At 49.3% G+C, this 19,659-nt stretch overlaps 1 protein-coding gene across 1 annotated transcript; it reads right to left on the bottom strand.

The window, feature by feature from the left end:
- Positions 1-434: 434 nt before the first annotated feature.
- On the bottom strand, positions 435-19,444 carry FFAR4 (free fatty acid receptor 4). The gene is made up of 3 exons (XM_045438247.1): positions 18,428-19,444; positions 10,108-10,236; positions 435-1,108 (listed from the first exon to the last, which is right to left on the bottom strand). Exons 1-3 carry the CDS (start codon positions 18,992-18,994, stop codon positions 719-721), a joined length of 1,086 nt encoding a protein of 361 aa, XP_045294203.1. The 5' UTR covers positions 18,995-19,444; the 3' UTR covers positions 435-718.
- Between the last annotated feature and the right edge of the window lie 215 nt (positions 19,445-19,659).

The raw sequence follows: 19,659 nt of genomic DNA, 5'->3' as shown, positions 1-19,659 counted from the left end.
TAAGTAAGCCCCATAAGGGCATGAGCCACGGCTGTCTGGTTCACCGCTGTGTTCCCAGCACCAAGAACACTGGCCATACCATGGGCTTAAGAGGCACCTGACAGGTGGATCCATGGAGGGAATCACTTACGCCCTCACTCTCAATGTTTTGAGTCATTCTATCTCTTCTCTGATTCCATAATATGGCTTCCCCCAAAGAGGTACATGGCATTTCTTATAAGTGAAAAACTAAAGTCACTTTAATTTTTTTGAATTTCTTTGGAAATTCCTCCAGTTTTGTTGACATTATTGAATAGTCTTGAGGCCTCGCAAGTCCAGGGTGGGGACCTACAGTGGCAGTGAACCTTCAGGGAGAAACCTGAGTATTAGATCCCTTTCAAGACTCACTCCAGAAACCAGAATGGTGTGGCTTTATATGTAAGAGATGTGATTGATGAACAGCTATAAATAAAAATTTATTAAACTCAATCATATTACAAACACACTGGAAAAAGTTCATATTTAAAGGGAGCCCATAACAAATCCTTTTATGAAGGGCAAAATTGTCATACTGAATGATCACCGCTTAATTTACTGGTGCTATAAATGTGTATTTGCATAGGTTACATTTTCTTAAAGCAGGCTACAGTGATGTGATGGTCCTGGAAATAAACTCCCTTTGAAAGCGTATCCTAGCTTTCCAGAGGGTGATAAACTCTGCCTATAGAGAAAAATTTAATTAGTTGGAAATAACGGACAGATCATTTCTTCTGACAGATGTATCTGTAAACATGGCTCCCTTTTCTGGGTAGAAGAAGCAGTGGAAAATTTTCCTCCATTCATTCCTAAACAGTGACATGTTATAGAGAATGGGGTTCAGGGCTGAGTTGGCAAACGTGAAGGCCACCACCCAGAAGAAGAGGGATGGCCAGATGACCAGGTCCTGCTTGAAATTCTGGATCAAGATGAGGAGGATGGTGATGATGATGGGGCTCCACATAATGAAGAAGGAGATCATGAGCAGGAAGAGGGTACGGAAGAGCCGGAAGTCCTGCTGGGACACGCGGATATGGTGGCTCTCCGAGGAAGCCAGGTTCACCGTGAGCCTTTTCCTTGATGCCTTTGTGATCTGCAGGAACACAAAACAAAGCCAGAGCCACAATTTACTGTAGGATGTAGGGGATTTGGGCAGAGGAGGAACAGAGCATCTAGGAGTTGGAATCTGCCGTCCCTGCTGTCCTGGGGCAACTTTGGAACTTTGTGTGGAGAGGGCCAGTCTTGGTGGCCTCGCAACTGCCCATACTTAGGATGCTCTGGGGAATAGGGCCCCTGGCTGGCCCCCTGGATATACGGCCCCCATCCGTATTGTAAATAGAGTTGATGCAGAGGAGTGGAAAAGCTGAACTGAATGGTCTAGAAGAGAACTATGTGAATGGAAGCACATTGCTATGGTCTGAATGCATCCCTCTAAATTCATATGGTGGAACTAACCCCCAAGGTTAAGGTATTAGGAGGCAGGGCCTTTGGGAGGTCATCGGGTTATGGGGACAAAGCCTTCATGAATAGGGCCCTTAAGAGAGTCCCAAGACAGCTCCTTCAGTCCTTCCACCATGTGAAGACAGCAAGAAGCTGGCAGTCTGCAGCCAGAAGATGGCTCTCATCAGAACCTGACTGGGCTGGCACCCTAGCCTTCAACTCCAGCCTCCACAAGTGTGACAAATAAACTCCTGTTGTTTTTAAGCCACCCAATCTGTGGTGTTTTGTTATGGCAGCCCAAACAGACCAAGACACGCATTTCCCCTATTATTTCTTTTTTTGAAAGTGGTAAGTAAGTAACTGTATAAAAGCATATGTGTTCGGGGCACCTGGGTGGCTCAGTCGGTTGAGCGTCTGACTCTTGATTTCGACTCAGGTCATGATCTCGCGGTTTGTGAGATTGAGCCCCGCGTCGGGTTCTGCGCTGACAGTGCAGAGCCTGCTTGGGATTCTGTCTCTCTCCCCGCCCCCTCCCAGTCCCTCCCCCACTCATTCTCACTCTCTCAAAATAAATAAACTAAAAAAAATTTTTTTAACGTTTTAAAATAAAAAAATTTTTTTAACGTTTATTTATTTTTGAGACAGAGAGAGACAGAGCATGAACAGGGGAGGGGCAGAGAGAGAGGGAAACACAGAATCTGAAGCAGGCTCCAGGCTTCTGAGCCATCAGCACAGAGCCCGACGCAGGGCTCAAACTTACAAACCGTGAGATCATGACCTGAGCCGAAGTCGGACGCTTAACCGACCAAGCCACCCAGGTGCCCCCTTTTTTTTTTTTAATTTTTTTTAACGTTTATTTATTTTTGAGACAGAGAGAGACAAAGCATGAACAGGAGAGGGGCAGAGAGAGAGGGAGACACAGAATTGAAACAGTAAAAAAATTTTTTTAAATAATAAAAAAAATTGAAAAGCAGGTGGTGTTCAAGGTATAAACTCAAGCAATATGATGCTGAAGGAGAGCAAATTAAAAATATAAGCAAGGCTTCTAGCTTCCTGCACCATCCATGGTCATTCCCTGGAAGGAACCCGTGACCAGTGTCCTGTCTGTCCTTCTGGGAACGCTCTCCCATCACACACATGCCTAGCAATGGGAACACAGACGTCTGCACTGTTGCTTTGCCCACAAATGGGACCATGCCATGCAGCCCACTCTTAAGCCTTCTTCCTTTCCGCTCAGCAGCAGGCCTTGGTGCTCATTCCATATAAGCCCAGACAGAAGGCACCTCATCCTTGTTATCTGGCAAGTGGCTGCATAGATTCCACACTGTGGCTGCACCAGGATTTATCCAGGCCCCTATGGATAGATATTTCACTTATTAGCCTTTTTGGAGGGGGGCGCGAGGGCCCTGGTTTAAGTGGCAGTCCACACACACTTGTCCCTTTCTCCTCCCCTCCAGGTTGTTGGGTGGCAGAGAGGGCAGTGGGAGATGGCGTGAGGGTATGGCCAGTCTGGGCAGACAGGGAGCACTGAACCCCCACATCTGGTTCGTCTCCTTCCACAAGAGCAACTGAAATGGATTCTAGTCTTGCCGCAGGCCGCTGAGGTGGTGGGGCCATGGAAGGCGGCCGAGACTGGAGGCTGCTCATCTGCCAGGCCACCTGCTGCCGGGAGCCAGCCTGAAAGCGAAGCTGCTCTGGAAAGGGCCCACAATGCCTGGCGTGTACGCCATTTGGGAATGAGTCCCTGATCAGTAGGGTCTGTTGGCACCACCAGCTACATGGAGACCAGAGGCCATGACCAACCGAAGGGGACGGTCACCTTACAGGGGGGACACATAAGGGATGACTCCATTAGCGGCCTCATCGTGTACGCTGTCCACATTGCCCTGGACAAGGCAGGATGGAGTCCCTCATACCGTGTCTTACACATATTTTCGAATGATGTTGATGTAAATTCATATTTTTTAAGCACTGACTTTGTGCTAGTCTCTGTACATATCACTTGGCTTATCTCTCTACATTCTCCCAACAATTCTGGGACATAGGTACTTTGATGATCCCCATTTTACAGATGAGAAAACTGAGGCTCAGAGCGGCTGAGGAACTTTCCCACAAGTACCCAGCTAAGCAGTTGCAAAGCTGGGCTTCAAACTGGGCAGCCTGACTCCGGCCCATGCTCTTTTTTTTTTTTTTTTAATTTTTTTTTTTAACGTTTATTTATTATTGAGAGACAGAGTGTGACCAGGGGAGGGGCAGAGAGAGAGGGGGACACAGAATCGGAAGAAGGCTCCAGGCTCTGAGCTGTCAGCAGAGCCCGACGTGGGTCTCGAACTCACAAACTGCAAGATCATGACCAGAGACGAAGTCGGACACTTAACCGACTGAGCCACCCAGACGCTCCACTCCGTGCCATGCTCTTCACCTTAAACGAGTTTCTTCCTACCCTCTGCTAATCCCCACCAAGGGAAATCCTTCTGCCTGGCCTATAACTCCATGCTCTGATGCCAGAAACTCTGAGAAGCCTTCCTAGTTCATCTCCCACAAGGCGTCCTGCAGTATTTTGTCTCCGGCATTCACGTGGCCTTTGCCACGTGGACCATGTGGTAGGTGCTGAAGCGTCATTGTTACCTCAGCCACCAGACTGCAGGCTCCACGGGCAGCCCTGTGGCTTCTGTGGCCCGGGGCTCTAGCAAGTGCCTGACAGTGACTATGAACAAACAGACAGAGAAATGGACTGACTCATGGGTCAAGTGAATAAGTGGTCGGGTCTGTTTTTAGCACTGACTGATGCCACCGTTTCCTCTGCCCATGGTTCCCATGACTTTCAGGGCGTGAGAAGGAAAATGGGCTCATTATAATCCAATGTGGCTCCTTGCTGCTTCCCACCCCACGTTAGATGACAAGACTGGGTGACTTTTATCCAGGCTTTAAAATGTCTCTGTCATTACACAGAATGCTTCATGTGTTTTAGGGGAAATGAAATGCTCAGCTAACTTGAGGATTAACTTTAATCCTTAAAACAAGCCTAGGGGGCAGGTCCTGTCATTACCCGACTTTGGGTATGCAAGATGAAGGCTCTGAGAGGCGAAGGAACACGCTCAAGGCCTCATGGTCAAGGTGGAGGAGAAGTGCCCCTCTGGGGAGGCATCTGAGCTCTTCATCATGGGGCTACGGGGGAGCACAGTGCTCCCAGGGATGTGGTCCATGGCCACCTGTGTCAGAGTCACCAGGCGAGCACTTGGGACCACCGTCAGATACTCACTTTTGTGGGTCTGAGTGGGCCCAGAAAGCTGTGCTTCTCACAAACTCTGAGTGATTTTTGCTGACTGAAGTATGGGAACCACTTATACAGGACAGCAGATTTGGAATTGCCCCACAGTTCTTCATAAAGAGTCACTTTTTAAACAGTCCTTTTGAGATGGTCCTGAGGGAACCTTCTCTCTATCTCACACCTCTGCCACTCCAGGCCACCACACCACGGTGCTGACAGGTGGGTGCAGGGGGAGGTGGTTCCTCACTGACATGCTCGGGACCTGGGGGTTGGCTCTCCTTGGGGTGCTGCTTGGTCAATCAGCAACACACAGATTAGAATCTTCAGACAACAGACTCCATCTTTCTAGAGGGCCCACCTCCCTCTCCATCACTGGCAAGCAGGCCCCAAACCTGGGGAATGAGGGCCAGGCATGGAGAAGGGGCTGAATGTTCATTACCTAACACCTTGGTGCTTAGCTAAAACAGAGTTCATTTCTCAGTTGAGCCCTGAGATGCGTGAAATTTTTCCAACTTCAAGCAGTACCCTCATTCTCTCATTCGGCAAATATTTATTGAGCCCCTACCATGTTGTGCCGAGTACTCTCATAGGTGCTGGATATACAGCCGGAAAGAAGGGAGCCCTGCCCCACCCCTCCCCGCTCTCCCATCCTAGTGTGTACCTGGAGAACGAGGAGGGGAACAAGAGAGGGTAGAAGCATCTCCTCTTGCCGTGGCAGTGGTTGCTGGGTGACAATGTAAACCAAGCCCCAGAAGCTAGCATTGCCAGCCTGATTGAAATCACTTGGGAGTGACTGGGGGACTATTACCCTGGGAAACTATTGATTGGAAAAAGCCACTGGAGATGTATAGCACGCTTGAGTCATGAGGAAAGAGGAAGCAGGGAAGGCAGAACCGTGGATAAGGCCACTGCCCTGAGCACGTGAGGCAGCTTTGGAAGGGAAGCGCCCAGGTGAAGCCTGCTCTCCAGTCCTTTCCCAGGGCAGAGCCAGCAACCCCAGCAGGGACTTTAGAGCAGTGTTCCCCGAAGGAGACCCATAGAGCACCAGTGCAAAGAGATGCTCTGTGGGGAGAAAGGGGTCTGTGGTCAGATTTAGTGGTGCTGCCTCCTCTATTCCTGGGTTGGAGACTCTCAAAGAACATTAGCCTGAGGCCTCCCAGACGTCCTGCTGCAAAGACACCTATTTAACATTGACTCATTGGTGGTTCCTAAACTCATTTGATCTCGGACCCCTTTTTGATATCTAACAGCCCATGGAGACCTTTAGGGGAGATGCTGCTTTAGAGGAATAAAAGATCGGGGTGATTTCAAAGAGGCACTTCTCACGCCTATAGATGGAAACTGAGGCAGAGACAGTACCGACAGGTAAGAGGTAGACCTGGTGGGAAAGGGTTGGCAGATGCAGTTATGTGTCTTATGGTTTCTGATGATTTGTTAGTTGGGTCTCTATGAAAACAGCTGATTAACGCTGATGGTCAATTCATTTTACAGAGTTACGCTCATAACAGAAAAATTTCAGCTGGGAGGCTGATCTAGTGTCTCTGAGTTATGAGTATCATAACGAGTATGAGCTCGTGGGGTGGAAAGTCCTTTTTTAAAGGTCTTATATTTGCATTAACATGATTTTCAAAATCACAACATTACATAGCTTTCAAATTCAATTCTAGCAGCCTGTCCAAAATATTATCATACCTACACTCTCATTTTACTGTGTTAAACAACCCACTGAGGCCTGTCGACCTCCAGACAAAACTGAGGCCCACAGTAGTTAAATGACTTGCCTGTGTTAAAGTCACACGGGAATAAAGCTTGGACTAGAAGCTAGGTCTTAGGGCTTTTTGTTCAGTGGTTTCCCCACTGTGCGAAAGGAGAAGGTACTGTTGGCCGTTTCACTGCGTTCCAAAGTTTGTCTTACTCGTTCAGTGAGTGTTTGCTGAGTATCCACAATGAATAAGCCAGGCTCTGTGCTAGGCATGGAGCTATAGTAGTAAACATAAGAAAGTGTCGGCCCTCATGGAGACTGCATTCTAGTGTGCAAAACAGATGCTTTACAAATAAATACACATAAATGGAATATGACAGGCATGGTAAGTGTACAGAAGAGAAATATATCAGGGTAATAAATCAGAGAACGATGAGAAGGCACTCTGGGGAAGAGCCTTCTGAGCAGAGACCTAAATGGAGTGGGGGAGTGGCCCACACAGAAATTGGGGGAATGGAGATCCGGGAGAGGAAATCACAGGTGCAAAGGCCCTGAGGCAGCTGTGTGTCGGCCTGTGTGAGGAGTAGCCGCCAAGGTGGACACAAGAGAGAGTGAGAAGATGATGTGAGAGGGCAGGCAGGGGCCAGATCACACAGGGCATCAAGGTGAGGGCTTTGAGTTTTGCTCCACACATGAGGGAAGTGATGGTATCTTCGAGTCACTACTGAGAGCACTGTTTCATAACGGTGAGTCATGCTAGATATTCTCTTTCACCCAGGAGCTGTCCTGGGGTCTGTGACGGGAGGAACTGAAGGCTGGCCATGGGTTTATATCAAAGTGTCCGGAAAGTGATGAACAGGAATCTAAAGGCTGATGGATATGAGGACCCCTCCCCCAACTCATCAGGGCTCTTGGGGTCTCCCGGAATGTTTCCGTGTGGGCCCTGGCCTGAGAAAAAGATGGAAGAGGGTGGGAAAACCTTTCCATGGAATAAGTCAATCCTCCCTCAGAAGGCAGCTGAGTCATCTCAGGTGATGTGCAGTGGGGCAAACCGGAGCCCTCATGGCCTGCAAGGAACTCAGGAGCGTGACCGCCCTGCCCTAGCGTCAGCTCCTAGCTCTTGCCACGCTCCAAATCTGGACTCTGCAGTTTATTCTCTCAAAAAATCTCAGGGGTACCTTTTCCCAGCATGCTCTGAGGGTAGGGCCAGAGGAACAGCCATGCCTAACAAATAACAACAGATGTAGTCTACTCACCCCCCGCTACAGGCAGGCACGGCTCTGTGGGTCCCCGGTAGTATTCCTGACATGTCTCCCAACAACACTACACCATCTGAGTTATCATCACCATTTTGCAGATGAGGGAGCAGAGGTCCAGAGAAAGTGAGTAACTTGCTAAAGGCCACACAACAAGGACTCAAAAGCCGGGTTACTAGAAGAGCCCTTTATGTCTCCATGTCTGCCTTTCCTAGCCCTCTCCTCTTCTCTCTTCTCCCCCTTATTCACTTCTTAAGTCCGTGCAGTGTTCAATGGTTTGCCAAGCATTTTCACACTGAGTTCTAGCATCACTCTGTCCTGTGTACTAGAGGCTCACTGCATCGAGCAGCAGTTCTGTTGTCTGTCTCCCCTTCCCCTTCCTGTGTTGGAGCTCCTTCTGAATAGAAAAACGTGACCTGCTCACTCTTGACCAATCTCCACTCCCCACCAGCACTTTGCAGAGAGTAGATCCTCAACAAATGTCTGAGGAATTAAAGTGTTGGGATGCTGGGGCCAGACTGCCTGGGTTCAAATCCTGATACCACTGCTTATGAGCTATGTGATCTTGGGCAAGTTACTTAGCCTCTCTGCATTGGTTTCTTCATCTGTAATTCTTATTAGGATTAAATGAATTCATTCCTGACACATTTTAAATACTACACAAATATTTGTTAAATCATTTTTTAAAGGATTCATTTTAAATTTCTCTTCCTTATTCCCTCACTTCTTTTCTTTTAAGGTAATAATAGCTAACACTTAAATAGCATTTACACATGCCAGGCCCCTACTGCAAGTGCTTTACAGACCTTGGCTCCAGGCCTGAATCTGCCTCATACCCTTGAACAAGCCCCAGGCTGGATGTCACTACAGTGGGTCACGAGTCAATCAGTGGGGAACAGTCTAGGGAATAGATTGGGGATCCATCTCCCACAGGACCCAGGATTAACAGACCCGGAGAGAGGCTGGCCTGGTTCTGAGCAGCTAAGAAGGTTCTAGATCCTCAGCTACAAAGAAAAGGCCATAAAAAGTAGCCAGATAGCAAGCAGGACCTACAGGGCCCCGCTTCGATAAAATTGTTTGCCAGATGACCTGTAACATGCAATAAAACCAAGATTCAACAACTGTAAACCTTCAAGAGGACTCAAGGTTTTGCATGAAACCTTCTGAGATGAGCATGAACATATATGTACATGCTACTTGCCTGAGCCAGAGCCATACATGTGAATGGGCCACCTCAGGAGGTGGGACACAGGCTGGCAGGGTCCTTTTTACGTCCCTGTACCTACCTCCAAAGTAGACATTACTTCCTGTCTCAGCGCACTTTTGAAAAGCACCTTCCCTGGGAGTGTGGGGTAGCAATGGGAAGGTACCAGGAAGGGGCTTCTGGGAATATTCTGTTTCTCGGTCTGTTTCTGGAAGCTGCTTCTAGGAGTCAGCTGTGTACGCATGCTGGGGATGCTTTTCTGGATGTGTATTATACTTCAATAAAAAGTTTTTAAAAGTGTACGTTCTCTATCACCGTATTGCTATCTGTGATGGGGTAACAATGGACTCAACCCAAAAGCCCATAAAGTGAATTATATCACATCTGTATGATGGAAGACCATGAAGCCATTAAAAAGAATGAGGCAGAGATATAAGAGCAAACATGGAAAGATATTCCAGTATAGTGTTAAGCCGATAAAGGAAATTACAGAGCAAAGAGTGTTATCTCAAATCTGAAACAAACAAACAAACATTGGGTTGACCCATGGTGAGTAGTTGATATTCGACCATTTTATATGGTTTATCATACATATATAACATACATTCATTATACTCATGGCATAAAAATATGCATATAGGCACATCTATAAAAAAAGTAACCTGAAAAATATACTTTGAACTATTAATGGGAGTAGATGTTTAGTTTCTGTATCACACATTCCTATATGTCTTTAATTTCTTTTAATTTTTTTTTTAAGTGTATTTATTTTGAGAGAGAGCACAAGCAGGGGAGGGGCAGAGAGAGAGGGGAGAGAGAGAATTCCGAGCAGGCTCTGCACTGTCAGCGCAGAGCCCTGATGCAGGGCTCAAACTCACAAACCGTGAGATCATGACCTGAGCCAAAATCAAGAGTCAGATGCTTAACTGACTGAGCCCCTCAGACACCCCTTTGGTTTAATTTTTTATAATGAGCTTTGTATTACTTTAGTGATCAGCAAAATTAATAATAATAATAATAATAACAATCACAAAGATATAACTTTAAAAAAATATTACATTCTCACTCCTTGGTGTTGCAGAGGGGGTAGACCTGGGCAGCGAGCCAGGCTTGGACCAGCGCGAACTCTGAGGTAACTTCGCCCTGGAAAGGCTAAGATTCCATCTGAAATACCCCCGGCTTCGGTGCAGTTCGGCTGTGGCCCTTGAAGCACACATACCTGTAAAATCTTGGAGTAGCTGATCACAATGAGCAATCCCGGCATCAAGAAGTTCAAAGTAACAAACGACACATCCCAGGAGATTTCTCCAGCGATGCTGGGCCAACTCAGTGTGCAAGTTGGAATTTCCTGGTTACAAGAAGGAAGAAAACGTCAGTTAAGTGGTGGCTTCTTGTTTGGCTTGAGCTCAGTCCCAGTAGGAGGGTACCTAACCTGTTACACTGTTGTGTCACCGTTACACAACCAGGTTGACAGGAAACCCCCGCATCCTTTCCCCTGCCCACACAAACACCCCGACAGGCCCTCAGAATACCCACAATTAATCCTCCCGTTCTCCAGAAGACTCAGCTGGGTGTCAGGGTCCCATGCAGGTAACAGCTCAAGTTAGCTGCAGGCAGGACTCCAGGCCCAGTGCTCTTTCCCCTCCTGAACTGAGCTGCAAAGAGCCCTTGAGCCTTCTCTTCATTTTACAGGTGAGAACCTGAGCCCTGAAAGGCCACACAGACTGGAAGCGACACGCATATGAAAACAGGCAAGAGGTTCCGGTGCAGTCACACTGGGACTGCTGAAGGCACCAGAAACAACATTGAGGCATCATTTAGGGGAATGACGATGTCTAAAATGTGTCAAGCCGCATCAGAGAAGGCTGGGGCTTACTCCAAGACAATACTGGTGCCCAGACTTGGAAGCTCTTTCCTCCTGTGTCCCTCCTCCAGGGGAGCACGCTACAGCCCCAGACAATTCTCCATCATTCAAGATGTAAAACCACTGGAAAGGGGTGGAAAAGCATGCTTTGTGGCCTTTGCTGCTGTCAGTAGGCTGGGCTGAATTCAAACGTTTGACAGTAATTACACACCTTGAAGCATATAGGGACCTTCTTACATGGTTACTAGGAGCTGCTGGAATAATCCACTCCATCGATAGGTCAATGATCTGCCTGTCTGTTTGTCTGTCTCTCGTCCCAAACAAACTCCTCATGCGTGCTTGACTGTAGGAACAGAACTTTAGAAAGCAAGTTGCCCTAAACATTTCTGAACGTGTAGAACAGACTTTTAAGAGCACATTTTGTGTACAAAGAGCACATTATTGACCTCTGGTGGACAAGGCATCTTAACCAATGGGGTAGTAGTATTTTTTTAATGTTTATTTGTTTATTTTGAGAGAGAGTGAGTGAGCAGGGGAGGAGTAGAGAGAGGGGGAGAGACAGAAAATCCCAAGCAGACTCTGAGCTGACAGCACGGGGCTTGATCTCATGAACCATGATATCATGACCTGAGCAGAAATTAAGAGTCAGACGCTTAACTGATTGCGCCACCCAGGCACCCCAAAGTAGTAGTATTACTTATAGCATCATTCATTTATTCATTCAGCCTATATTTATTGAATGCTACACTAAGTAAAGGCAAAGAACTTTCATCATGTATATCACAACTGAGTGGTCAAATTCAAAATGCAGCCAAATAGTCGCTTCTTTTCCTATTAACAGAAAATAGTAAGTCTGATATTCACTGAGCACTTATCTATGCCAGGAAACACTTTAAATACATTACCTCATTGAATGTTTGTAGCATCCATATTGAAATGCATATTACTATTTTTCCCACTACACCGAGCAGAAAACTAAGGCTTAGGAACACCCTCCTAAAACAATAGTTTAAAGGTGTAGTACTTTTTAACCATAGAATATCTTCCCATGAGAGCTAAGTAGTTATAAAAGAAATCCAGAGACATACCAAGAAAACTCTAAGGCAAGTCAAGCAGGGAAGAATGCCCAAGAGCCCCCAACTCTTTCCAAAAGCCTTCTCCAGAATGTCTGCCAAAATCTCTCCAGGCTTAACATGATTTTGTAGAAGAATACGTAATGGGGGCGCCTGGGTGGCGCAGTCGGTTAAGCGTCCGACTTCAGCCAGGTCACGATCTCGCGGTCCGTGAGTTCGAGCCCTGCGTCAGGCTCTGGGCTGATGGCTCAGAGCCTGGAGCCTGTTTCCGATTCTGTGTCTCCCTCTCTCTCTGCCCCTCCCCCGTTCATGCTCTGTCTCTCTCTGTCCCAAAAATAAATAAACGTTGAAAAAAAAAATTAAAAAAAAAAAAGAATACGTAATGATAGAGCTGGGTGTTCTCCCTTCAACAGGGGCAAAAAACTAGATCCTCAAACGATCTGCTTTGCCCAGTGCTGTTGAAGAAAATGTGTAGGTGTGAATGAAGAGATATACACCTACGCACATGCACACACACACACACACACACACACACACATACACGCATATGCATAGAAAAAAGACTGGAAGGATACAGTCCAGAAAATTAAGTGTCTGTTTCCAGGTGGGACTCGAGTTATTTTTGTTCTTTCTAAATCTTCTAGAATGTGCCAAAAAAAGGGCGATAAACGTTAATTTTTTTTTAAAAAATGATGATCAAACATGAAACCATGATAGTTTAGCAGACCTAACCAGCTACTTTTTCATTTCAAAAACAATGAACCCATCCCAATTTCATGACTCTGAGGAAGATGCTCTTTCACCTTTTGATTTGTAGCACTCACCCCAGGCCCAGAGTGTGATAAGGAAGTGAGATAAGAACTTTGCACAGCACCTCACACATGACCGAAGAGACAGTGTGGCTGGCCTGTGTGGACTGAATCATTTATATGCTCTTTAGAAAGCTTTATATGGTACCATTGTTTACGCGCAGAGTTTATTCTCATTAAGAAATTTAACAGCAGGCGCCAGGCCCAAAGTCAGTGAGCTGGCTTGGTATTATAATTGCGTTTTTGTGGGAAAATCCATCTGACTTACGTTATTTTGATTCTAGGTATTCTGACCCAGGCTGTGACTTAAGAGGGAGTGTGGCAGTGAGTCAACTCTGGACGGCGGAGACAGGAGTCTTATAATATTCTCTGTACTTTTTCTGCACATTTTGGAAGTGTTTCCTGATTTTAAACAGGAAATTTGAAAACCAGAAGTGCTAGGCCCATTTATGACTGAGCTACAGAAGCAGAGTGGCCGAGTCAACAACTGTCCTTTAATTGGTTTGTTCAATCACTCACTGACTCCAGCCACAGTGGCAGCCACAGTGAGGATGGGCAAGGTGAGGCCCCTGCCCTTGAGGAGGCTATGATGTGCTTAAGGAGAGAGAGAAGGGCTAAGAAACTTCAATACAAGGCAGCGAGCTGGCAATGCCCAGAGCTTCGGATGACAGGAGAGCACAGTCACCAGGGAGAGTGGCCTCCCGGAGGGGTTGTGTTCACTGTGCCCAGAGGCATGGGGCTTCGGTCAGGAGAATGGGGAGGCTGGAGCTCGGGACAGGACAGGAAGGGACAAAGTCAGGAGGCCACGTACAAGGGTGTTATGTGGTTAAGTGTGACTTGTATCCCCATCCCAACCTCTGCCTCTCCCTGGCAATCTCATCCATTGCCATGGCTTCATTTCCAAGTTGCAGCTGCTTTATCCAGCCCTGTCTTGTTCTGTCTTCAAAACAGGTCCCAGTGTCCTGAGGACACCTCTGAAGGATGCCTCACAGGTATGACAAGGCTCCAATGTCCCACCCCAGAAGGCTCCACCTCCTGCCGTCACTGACTCGGGGCCTAGAGAAGCCATTCCCAATGCTGCCAGCAACCTGAGTACGGGCCTTCTGCCTTCTCCTCCCTACCTTCTGCCTTCACAGATACCCAGTGGACCCATGTATTTCATTCTCACCGGCCCACCCTTCCCGGACCTGGTCCATCTCTCACCTTGGAAGTCCAAACTCTCTAAAGGGCCACAGCTGGCCCTTCTCCAGCTGGACTCCACCAACCCTTCCGGCACCATGTCTTGCCAACCTGTGGACTATTTCCTCTGCTTGTAATGTCCCTCCGGTTCCCCGTGTCCTTGTCTGGCTAACTGCCTTTTGTCTTCACACGCAGCTGAGACATCACCCATTCTCTTCTAAGAAGACCCCCGGTGGATGGGGGTATCTGTCTACAGGCACTGCTCCACGCTGCCCCCTCTCCACACTGGCTAACTTATTTGCAGATGCCGCCTGATTCCAGCTGTTCCCCGTCATCCTTCTGTAATGACGCTTCTTGGAGTACCGTCGAGGATCCCTTTGTAAATCATTCTCCCTGTTCCACCTCTTCAAACAAAATGGGAGACTTCGAGATCACTTGAAGGAACTGGGAATCCTAGTGGATATCTCCTTGTCTCTCCGCTTCCCAGCCAGAAAAGAAAGAATATATCAGTGCAAGAGATGAACTTTCTTATATCTTAAAGGATCCTCTACTACTAACAAAGGCAAGCAAATTGCGTTGATCTCCTCAGCTAGTTTGCACTCAGCAGAGACACCGTGACGTGATTGGCCTGGTGTTAAAATGGGGCAGGGCAGAGCATTAGGACCAAGGGCTCCCAAGGAAATGTGAACTTGCAGGAAATGGCACAGGAGTGGGGTGGGGGGAGGTGGAGGGGGGACACAGAGCCAGGCTAAATTCTGGTTCCATCCCTTGCCTGCTCTGGGACTTTAGGCATTTTCCCCTTCGGAGGATGAACAAACAAACACCTGTTTGTAGGATTTCTGTGAGAACCAAACTGTGCCAGGATCCGAGACCGTCTGCATTCTCATTACCTGCACCTCCTGGAACAGGACAGTGTCTCGGTCACATGACTCATGATGAGGGCAGGGGGCACGGGTGCTCAGTAAATGTTTGTACAATGAATGGGCAGCACATTCTGGCTGGGGTGCACGGTCCCCCCCAACCTGCCATTGAGGCCGGCGCCCCGCCGGGGCCACAGCATACACAGGCAGGAATCCCACTGGACCAGGCTGAGGTGACCTGGCTGAGATGTCTGTGTTGCCAGGATGTGCCCACCCCCTTAAAACGGCAGCCTATTATCTTACTGCAATCAGAAGAATTACACTATTTGAAGAATGTTTGAAATATTTATAACCAAAGATAAGGAAACTAATAATAGCTGGCAATTCTTGAGTGCTTAACTGTGTATGTGCCAGGTGGTGGCCCATTTACCGAACATTAGTCCCCATGGCAATCCTATGTTAGACCGTTATCACGCCCATTCTGCAAACGGGGAAAGGAAGGTATAGAGACGTGGGACCACTTGCCTCTGGCACGCAGCTCCTAAAGGGCTGACATTGGAATTCAGACTCAGAACGTCGGACTCCAAAGCGCACGCACGCTCCTAATACCGAATTATCTAGCGTTTTCAGCATGCCTATTATTTCATCATCCCTTCAGGGAAGGGTTAGAGAGCCTGGTCACCCTGGATTGTGGGCACCCGCTGCCCAAATGGACAAAGGTACTCATGTTCCTGTTTTGGGGAGGAGGAGGGGTGCTCAGAATAGCAGAAAGCTCTGAGACGTACTGTTTCCCTGGCCAGCGCTCCTTGAGAGGAGGCAGCCAGTATGTGCTTGGGGTTACTTAGTTTCCTCGGCCGGTGGTTTGGGTAGGAAAGTGTCTCCCATCCAAAACCTCCATATTTAGTGTCCAAGTGGGAAGGGGCAGGCAGAATCTAGACAGGAAGCTGGGAATAGAGGATTGAGAAAACAAGCTTTTGCTAATTTTAAATGTGAGACTCCATTCAGTCTAGCCTAGATCCTTCTCTCTTTTTAAAAATGGCCACACTCCACCCCCCCCCCCTTTCTTATTCTTTCCAACTGATTTTTTCAACCCTTCATCCTCAGTTTGCTCACCTATAAAATGAGTTGTTTCGTACATGCTCAGGTCACAGCCCTTGAGGGACAGGGGAGTTTTTCTGTTCCTTGGCTTACTGGCAGGTGCATGTGGTGGGGGTGCGGGTGGGGCAAAGACAAAGAGGATGGAGAGCTGGAAAGGACCATGCTGGTTTTTCATTCCAAGCTCCCTGACCCCACTTCTACGAATGTCAGGGAAGAGGGCTCCTGTGGCTGACTCACCTGGCCCCCAGTCTTCTCCGGTGCTCTCCCAGTGGTTTTGTCCAATCCCTCTCCCTCTCTTATGATCAAGGAGTGTGCTCAGCCCCAAAGGAGACGGAGTGAAAGCCACCACAACACGAGTCTCCATGGAAGCACTTTGCAGCACAGCTCTGGTCATCCCAGAAGTGCCGGAGAGGGCTCTGACCAGAGGTACCTTCCACCAGAGGTACAACTACAGAGTGACCAAACAGGGAGGATCCCTCCGTCTGAGCGAAGGCCTTCTTGCTCAACAACCACCTGTGTCCATGTAGGCAAGCAGTTACAGTCTGGGCTTTTGGCTGGGAGGGGACAAGAACCTCACTTTTTTAGTGCTATTTGCCAGTTAAGTATAAGTGTACCTGAAGCAATTGTAAAAGGGAAGGGCATAAGGCACATGTCTGGAACATGAGATACCCTTAAGATATATTCAACTTGATCTTTAATTTCCTGAGTGTCATTTTTTCTGTAAGAAGAAAATGGGGAAAAGTCCCTCAAGGTCTGTGAAAATACAGAAACACTGTGACTCAGTGAGAGAATAACTTAAAAAAAAAAAAAAAATCCAAAGATTGAGGGCAGAAACCTAGCCTCCAGCTGATCCAGTGGATCTGGGGTGAGCCTGGCCTTCCACTTATTCTAGAAGCATCTAAGTGACCCACCCTGATTCTCAGGTATAGCTGGGTTGAGGAGGACAGGGCTGCCCACTAAGTTAGGGTCCTTGGCCCACCACACCAAAGACACCCCACCAACTCAGCCGATCCCAGCTATCCTGGCCCCCACTTGAGGGGTATGGCCACAGGCTTACATGTTCTTTGATGAAGTGCCATGGGCCTGACATGGTTCCTAACAATTAGTCATTCAAGGCCTTAAAACAAAACAATCAAATAAAAAGCCCACAATGTATCCCATGCAAAAAACAAACTATTAGGAAAGAGACTTGTAGATTTCGTCTGTGTGAAAAACAAAAAATAAAAAAGGATAGTGCTTATACAGGATGCAGACTTCTCCCCAAACCCCACTAAGAGGACTGTGTGAGAGAACTGGTGTGGGGAAAGCCCCAGAGAAGCCCATCTCTGTGTCCATGCTCCAGAGGATACACCCAGCGGGACATCCCCTGGGGAGACTGTCCACTTCCGTAGTGAGAAGCCTTCCCCCAGGTTACATCTCATCCCCGTGCCTTCCTACCTTCTCACTCCCTTCTGGTCATTGTGCAGGCCTCTCTTTGGGACTGTGGTTTGTGAGGGTTTTGCTCAGGCCAGAAACCCAGCGAGTTGTAGAGAAAGGGAGGGGGCGAAGAAACCAGCTTAGGGCAGACCCTGTGAGAGGCTGAGCCTGGAGCAGGACTCATCCCTTTCTTTACGGTGCACAGACCTATGTCCTCTCCCTGTCCCTCCCCATGAGGCGTAGAAAACCCAACACACTGGGATGACAGCCAGAACAGGCGGCCACTGCCCTACACCCGGCCCGTGCCCACGAGTCATGAGCTGAATCAAACTGCAACAGCGCAGTGGGGCAGCAACGCCGACAGACCTGGACCTCGATTCTGGACTGCGCAACTGGAGTCACCCTCGAGCCAATGTCATGAACTGTCCGCAGAACCTTTGTCAGCTTGTGGACCCCCACTGAGATCCTAATGACGACTCTGGGCATACTACTCAGAATAAAGCTCTGGCAGCTCTGGAACCTGCGGGACGTTTGGGGCGCCCAGGGTACTCTGAAGCCACCCGTCCCCCAAGGCTCCCAGGGCAAGGTCCTGCGGTCTAGTGTAATCCTTCTGTCTTGCAGTTGGAAAAGCTGAGGCCCTGGGAGGGGGGTCACAACACCCCTGGTGGCAGCGTTGGGTCTGGGGTCCCTGGGTCTCCAATGCCCTTTCTCCCTGACTCTGCAAAGCAGGACACTTACCCAGCCTGTACTGAATCTGCTGTGCACAATCTCAGCTCCAACTCGCACCAAGGATACCCTGAGCAAGTCATTCCCCTGTGTGCCTCAGCTTCCCCATATGTAAAGTAGATGTGATAGCAAGAGTACCGTAGCACCCTGCCAGGAAGCAGAATTCAACATTCGGCAATGCGATTAGCCATTCCGGACCCTCGAAATTCCATCTGGCCGCTAAGCTCTCCATTATTTCACTGACCTCTAAATGAAGGGTGCACTTTACAGGCATTTGGGGGACTCCACTTACAAGGTTTTGGAGGGCGTTTATGGGACCTACGTCGCTGCGGTGAAATTTAAGAGCTAAAACTTCAGAGCGCCGGGCACAGTGTCACAACTATTAAACGCAACAAATGGCCTGTGATTGCTTTGTTGTTACTGTTATTCATCGTCCCTGGTAGCCGTTTCCGTCGGACCCCCGCCTGCCGGCCCGCCCCAGACACCGGCGGGGCGCGCACCGCCCGGCGCTCACCTGGTCCCGACCGGAGAGCCGCTGCGGAACGACTTGAAAGAAGACGCAGAGGGGCAGCGCGGCCAGCGCCGAGTAGCCCCAGATGAGCGCCAGCAGCGCGGCCCTCGCCCGCCGCCCCAGGCCCCGCACGCCCCGCTGCAGGCGAACGATGCACACCATGCGCTCCAGGCTGACGGCCGCCAGCGTGAGGATGGTGACGCTGCCGCTCAAGCTCATCACGTAGAAGAGCAGGTGGCAGGCGACCGGGCCCAGCAGCCAGGCCTCAGTCCATCGCACAGCCAGCACGGGCGGGATGGCGCTGGTGAAGAGCAGGTCCGCGCAGAAAAGGTTGAGCACCAGGCAGGCGGTGGTGCCGCGGCGCCGTCGGCGCGCCACCAGCACCAAGGCGCACACGTTGCCCAACAGCGACACCGCGAAGATGAGCGCCAGCACGACCGTCTCCACAGCGGTTAGCACCAGCCGGTGGTCTCCCTTGACGTCGGAGAAGAATGGGAAGCGGGTGCGGTTGGCCCGCTCCAGGCTGCGCGGGGACCCAGTGCCCGCCGCCTGCGCGCACTCAGGGGACATGCCCTGCGCCCGGCGGCCCGCAGCCTTCTGCTAGCGCGCTCATCTGGGAGGCGACTGAGCGCCAAGGCGGGGAAAGAGGGAGGGAGGCGGTTGCGACATCTCCCCTCTGGCCCCCTCCCGCCGCAGGAGCGCCGGCGCTGGGCGTTGTGAGCTGAGCCTGGGGCGCGCGGGAACGAGGAAGTGCCAGGCGTCGCCGCTGGAAACACCCCGGCCTGGCGAGAGGCGGCGGCCGCTGCGGAGGCCTCACGCCCTCGGACTGTTGGGCGAGCGCCCGAGGGTCCTGGAAACCCCACTTGGAGAGCCCCCAGAACCCCTGCAGGACCTCCCCAGCTTCCTTCATTCTCCAGGGGAATCCCGTGTCCGAAACCTTTAAACCACCGATTTAAGTAAAATTGATTTAAGAGTGTCAGAGCTGGACTTTGGAGATCATTTTGTCCTGTGTTGCCCAGACTTGATCAAAGAAGCCCCTCGGGTCCGGGGGTGGACTCCAAAGCACTTTGCAATGGGGCCACACCTTTTTTGGGGGGGCGGGGAGGGAATCGTTTGTTTTAGCATTGCTTAGTAACATGTGACATTGGGGTGAATTATTTTATTTCTCTGTTCCCCAGGGTTGTTTTTTTTTTAATCTATAAAAAGAGAATAAAATATCTCATCGAGTAATTGTA

Source organism: Leopardus geoffroyi, chromosome D2, assembly GCF_018350155.1.
Source record: "Leopardus geoffroyi isolate Oge1 chromosome D2, O.geoffroyi_Oge1_pat1.0, whole genome shotgun sequence".
NCBI lineage: Eukaryota > Metazoa > Chordata > Mammalia > Carnivora > Felidae > Leopardus > Leopardus geoffroyi.
The sequence above is the reverse complement of the archived record's forward strand: the minus strand, read 5'-3'. Positions and strand labels throughout refer to the sequence as shown.